Source organism: Nanorana parkeri, unplaced genomic scaffold (assembly GCF_000935625.1).
Source record: "Nanorana parkeri isolate BGI_ZX_2015 unplaced genomic scaffold, ASM93562v1 scaffold432, whole genome shotgun sequence".
NCBI lineage: Eukaryota > Metazoa > Chordata > Amphibia > Anura > Dicroglossidae > Nanorana > Nanorana parkeri.
The window spans coordinates 648,352-653,880 of record NW_017306700.1 but is presented as its reverse complement, the minus strand read 5'-3'; the positions used below and the strand labels follow the sequence as shown (position 1 = coordinate 653,880).

The following is a 5,529-nucleotide window of genomic DNA, read 5'->3' as shown; positions in this document are numbered from 1 at the left end:
CCACAACTGTCATGTGCAGTGTGACCCTAGCCTGGAAAAAAAATTATGCTAATGATTGCCACCTGCCCAGCAACCTGCTGGGATAACAAACTCTGCCACTGCCTGCTGCCTGCCCTGAGCCTGGCAAACTTGGCATCCAGCCGTTCACTAATCCTACCTAGAACCATTCTGCATCCAAAATCCATCTGAGCTCTCTCTCTGGGGAACATTCCAGGTCTGCAAATATAGCACTGTGTTTTAAGTCCTGGGAGCATCCAAGTACCGGTAAGTTTACTAGCTTTAAGTAAAGGAGGCTGCTATACTGAAACAGCATAAAAGTCTCACTATATCCGCAGAACAGGATGTGAACTGGTAAACTTACAACAAGGGAATCCAAGACATGAACATTCAGAAAGAAATCACAGACAGACAGGCCAATATCCAGAGCATGATCAAGTATGGGTTTGAAGCCATAGCCTCACTTTAACCCTTTCACTGCCACTGATGTATGGGCACCACCTGCTTCTTTTGCATGTGATTGAATGAACTTCCAGGTATAAATTGGAATACCATGACTGCGGACAATCAGGACAGGTACCACTAGTTCACTACTATCACCTCGGGTGACCCTGCAAAGTGTAGCTGGGGTCTACATTCTTCAGGCAGGATCCTAACACTGTCTGATCTCTCCCACGTGTGTAAAAAAAAACAGGTATTTTACACACAACAGTTTAATCAAACTGACCTGTGTGCTTTTTCAATCTGATATAAATATAGGGTTGCACATTTATATACAAACAGGATATTTGTTATCTATACTTTTTTTGTATGTGTCTTTTTCTTTAATTATCCTTTACAGCATAGGATTTTTTTGTGTGCATTTGTTCTGCTTTAAAGGGGAAGTATGCTAAGATTAGAATATCCAACAGCTGCCTCTTTCAGGAAATATGCAAGACAGTTTGATGTCAACAGGACACTTTGTACACTGGCTTGTCTGTTTCACTATGGATTCATTCAGCATGATGGTGGCTTTGGTCATTTATTTAATTTCTGGTGGATCGTTCTGCTTGTGCCTGCTCAAGCAGAAATGCCAAGTACTTGAAAAGAAATATTTTGCCCCATTTCTGGATCTAAAGTTCAAAAAGTGTGATGAATTTGAGAAGCTGGATTTCACTGTTGCAGTTCATTGTGACATGGTGGACAATATAAGCAAGACCCTGAAGGAGATACCTGTGGAAACGGACTGGCTTTGCCTGACACTATACCAGGGTGTGGCTGTGCAGGCAGAAGCATTCTCCAAACTCAAAAGCTTGAAAGCACTTTCTATCTCTGGATGTGTGGAGTTCCTGCCAGGGGCTTTCACTGGTCTTTCTCAACTCTCTGTCCTCTGGATAGAATCAGAAACTTTTCGTGTGGACATCACTTTCCATGAGGATACATTTCGTGGTTTAAACTCACTGCAAGAACTAAAACTATCTGGTATAGACTTCTCATCATTTAGCTTTGCAATATTTAACCATTCATTATTTAACCATCTCCCTCAACTGGACCATCTGATACTAAAAAACAACAATGTGACACATCTGTCTAAACTAACAACATCACTAGGAAGATCCAGAAATTTACCCAATTTACGCAAACTTTCAGTAATTGATAACCTTCAGAATCTAACAGAAGAAGATTGTTTTAAATCACCATATCCTGGGACTGATGGACAGATTGCACAGTATGTAGATTTCAATATCAGTTTCCTATATTTGAGTGACAACCAATTCATACAAATAGATAATAATTCTCTGTGCAATTTCCCACACCTAGAGGTGTTTCAATCGATAAAATCTTTCCATGACATTGAACAAATAATCAAGTTGGGTATTAAAACCAGCAAAATTATTTCACTGCCTCTCTTTGAGAACGAGACAATTGCAATTTGCAAATGTGCGTTGCAGTTAAAAGTTGCAGAACTTTGGGTAATAGGAGCTTGCTTAGAGGAAATTGATACTTTCACTGGCTCATGTGAAACCCTAAGAAATTTAGACCTTTCCTATAATTTTATTAAAAGAATCAGCTTTATGCAATTCCAAAGTTTAAGTAACTTACTGTCGCTAAATTTATCAAACAATGCTTTGGAGAATCTAAACATTTGTAAGGATGAATTCACCCCAAGGATGCAATTAGTTTACCTCAATGTATCTAACAACAGGTTAACTAGACTTTATAAAGGACAGTTTGCCTGCTTAGGAAACCTTCAGATCTTGTCCTTAGAAAAGAACAACATTAATATCATTGAGGACTTGGCTCTCGATGGCTTATCTCACTTGGGTGTGTTAAATCTTCAGTATAACACCTTATTCACCATTAGCAATGTTACATTTGCCAATCTGCTTTCATTAACACATCTAAACTTATATGGGAATATGATATATGAACACGGCGCTGTTTTCAAAGATCTTGAGAAACTTCAAGAACTAATGATGACATATGATGTAGACGATTACTATTACTGGTTTAATTATCTTCATTTACCTCTGATACATCTGATGGCAGACACAAAATATATGATACTTGAGAATGAATTTTATTCTGGTTTTTCACAGCTAGAGGTTTTAGAGATGGAGGTATTGAAGATCATGTCAAACTGTTCATCTCAGTATGTGTTTCGTAGTGTTAAAGAGTTGTACCTAGAAAATGTTGTAAATTATGACTGTTTTCTGCCTGAAACACACCCGCTCCTAACATTTATTAATCTTGAAAGATTTCACTACATTGGAAATCCTGACGTTTTTTCAGACACCACACTAAACTCTCTTAAGGATGTACCTTTAAAGTTTCTTTATCTGCAAGATACTGACAGACTCCTTAAATACGGTCAGGTGAATGTTTATAAGATGTTTCAAGGGTTGTCACAGCTCAAAGTTTTACATTTACAGAATTCCGGAATCAATAACTTGGATTCCAAAGACATGTTTATGGATCTACGTCAACTAGAATTTCTGGTCATTGAAAATCAGGACATTGAACAAGTGAATGAAGCTGCTTTTGATTCAATGCCTAATTTGAAGTATATTTATTTTGTGCAAACAACATTTCCTTGTAATTGTAAGTTCAAGGGGCTGTTATCTTGGCTGGAATCTGGCACTAAAGTGTCCATTATCAATTTTCACAATCAGTCATGTCAGATTAACCAAAACACCTCAAATCTGGTTTCCTTCCTTCACAGTAACTGTCACACAGATTTGGATCTGATCATGTTTGCAGTGACCTTTGTGTTCACACTGTTGTTCATGTTTATATCCTTCTGCTATGAAAATATCTGGTGGTATATCCTCTACCTGGTCTACACAGTGAAATGCTGGCTAAACCACAGACACCAGGAAGGAGAGCATTATGAATATGATGTTTTTGTCTCGTACAATGCACACAATGAACTGTGGGTCACCGAGAATCTTCTTCCTTGCCTGGAGCAGACTGGTCCTCCTTTCTTCCGAGTGTGCATCCATAATCGGGATTTTGAGGTCGGAAAAGACATTGTGGAGAACATCATGGACAGCATCTATAGCAGCAGATGGACGGTCTGTGTTATCTCCCGCACTTACCTGCTCAGTAACTGGTGCTCCCTGGAGATGAGGATGGCCACATACAGGCTTTTTGCTGAGAGTAAGGACTCCCTCATCCTGGTGTTCCTTGATGGGATCTCTAGAGAAGAGCTCCAGCATTATAATAGACTGACTAAACTGCTGGACAAGAAGACCTACCTGGACTGGCCAGGTGATGAGAAGGGACAGCAGCTCTTCTGGGCCAGACTACGGAAAGTCATTGCCAAGTCTGGAAGAAAGACTTCACTGAAGAGATACTGAGATGAGAATTACGGAATTTCAGCAGTAATGAGATCTCCAAATATGGAGCAAAGCAGACTGCGGTAAAAGCAGAGCTGTGGCATAGTCATAGCAAACAACCTTACAGACAGCTATAGCTCCACTTCACTCCAGATTTCATAAATCCAACCAGTCTGAGGGACAGAGTAAAAGTTTGCAAAACTCCAATGTCAGCTTATGGATACTTTTTTTGTAAACATTCTTAACAGTTTTACTTTTAGGGTATTTCACTTTAACATTTAGCCATGGCATCATGCAACTCATATCGCTATAAATGTACAAGGCAGCACAAAGAACAATGATGATATGCAAAATAACCCATAGAAATCACTTTAAAGGTATCCCTGATCTACCTACTGTAAGTTGTAATGTGATTGGCTGCTCGCGGCATGGATTTGGGTGTCTGAGATAAAGCCAGAGGTGGTAAACTTTGAATATATAACTCCTGCTAAAGTTCTGTAAATGGCTTTTTAACATATTAATATTTTACTTTTAAACATGATAATTCCTGATTAACTCGGGGGGCTCTTACACTGGTCAAAGCCCAAATGAAATCACAGAAATGGATATGAACTCTTTGTATGACTTTGAAGTAGCAACTTCAATTTTCTAAGCCTTATTCCTGTTGCAGCAGTTGTGCACAGTGAGTAAATATGAATGTGTAGTGCGAGAGGCACCAAAGTTAGACCCAGTGCCCTTAGTAATCAGCACTTAGTGACAGACCTGGTCAGACACACCCTCTCCCTTATTCTATGATACAAGTCACCTGTACTGTGGGTGGTGGCTGTTACAGAGGGCAAGCAGCAGCATTAAATGTTATTTTTGCTTGACATACAATTTTATGATTTTTTTTACATATTATACTGATTACTTGCATATTACTTAGATATTGCACCATTATGTTACATTTCTTTATGTGATCGGCTGATTGTTAGAATGTTTATACTGCGCTTTTCACTAAAATGTTTTTGCTCGGAAGCTGCTTTTATGCTGCACAGCTGTATGACCCCTGAACCAGGCTCATGTATAATGTCCAGGCCCGGATTCCCCACAAGGCCACGGGGCGGCAGGGCGTAGAGGGGCGGCAGCGGTGTCCTTGTGGGGAAGTTGCCCTCTCTACATTCAGTCCTGCTTTGTACAAGCAGGACTAAATGTAGAGTGAGGTAGCCGATTTTTCGTTTACATGTGAAGTCGGCGATGTCGCCGAGATCACATGTAAACAGCCTTCTCCCCTCTCCCCTTCACTTACTTCTCTCCTCTGGTTCCTTCCTCCGCCCTGCAGAGCGGCATGGTTAATACTAACCCTGCCGCTCCGTGTAGACAGTGAGAGAGGGGAGAGCAGTGCTCTTCCTCTCTCACCTGTCACAGGAGTTCCAGCGCAGTGCTGTGCTAGAACTCCTGTATTGGAGGTGACAGGGTCAATAAAGAGGACCTGTCACCTCCAATTGCTATCACAAAGGGGATTGTTTTCTTCTGTGTGATAGCAATAAAGTTAGGTGGAAAAAAAAATGAAATTGATTAAAAAAAACAAAAATTTAAATAAATTAAAAAAAATGAAATAATTAAATAAAAAATTAAAATGGTAATTAAAAAGTAAAAAATAAGAAGAAACAAATTATTAAAAAATAAGAAGATAATTATAAAAAATAAACAATAATAAGATACAAAATTATAA

At 39.3% G+C, this 5,529-nt stretch overlaps 1 protein-coding gene across 1 annotated transcript; it reads left to right on the top strand.

The window, feature by feature from the left end:
* Positions 1 to 983: 983 nt before the first annotated feature.
* Positions 984 to 3,836, top strand: LOC108789944 (toll-like receptor 13). The gene has a single exon (XM_018560096.1). The coding sequence runs from the start codon at positions 984 to 986 to the stop codon at positions 3,834 to 3,836; it is 2,853 nt and encodes a 950-aa protein (XP_018415598.1).
* The last annotated feature ends 1,693 nt before the right edge of the window (positions 3,837 to 5,529 follow it).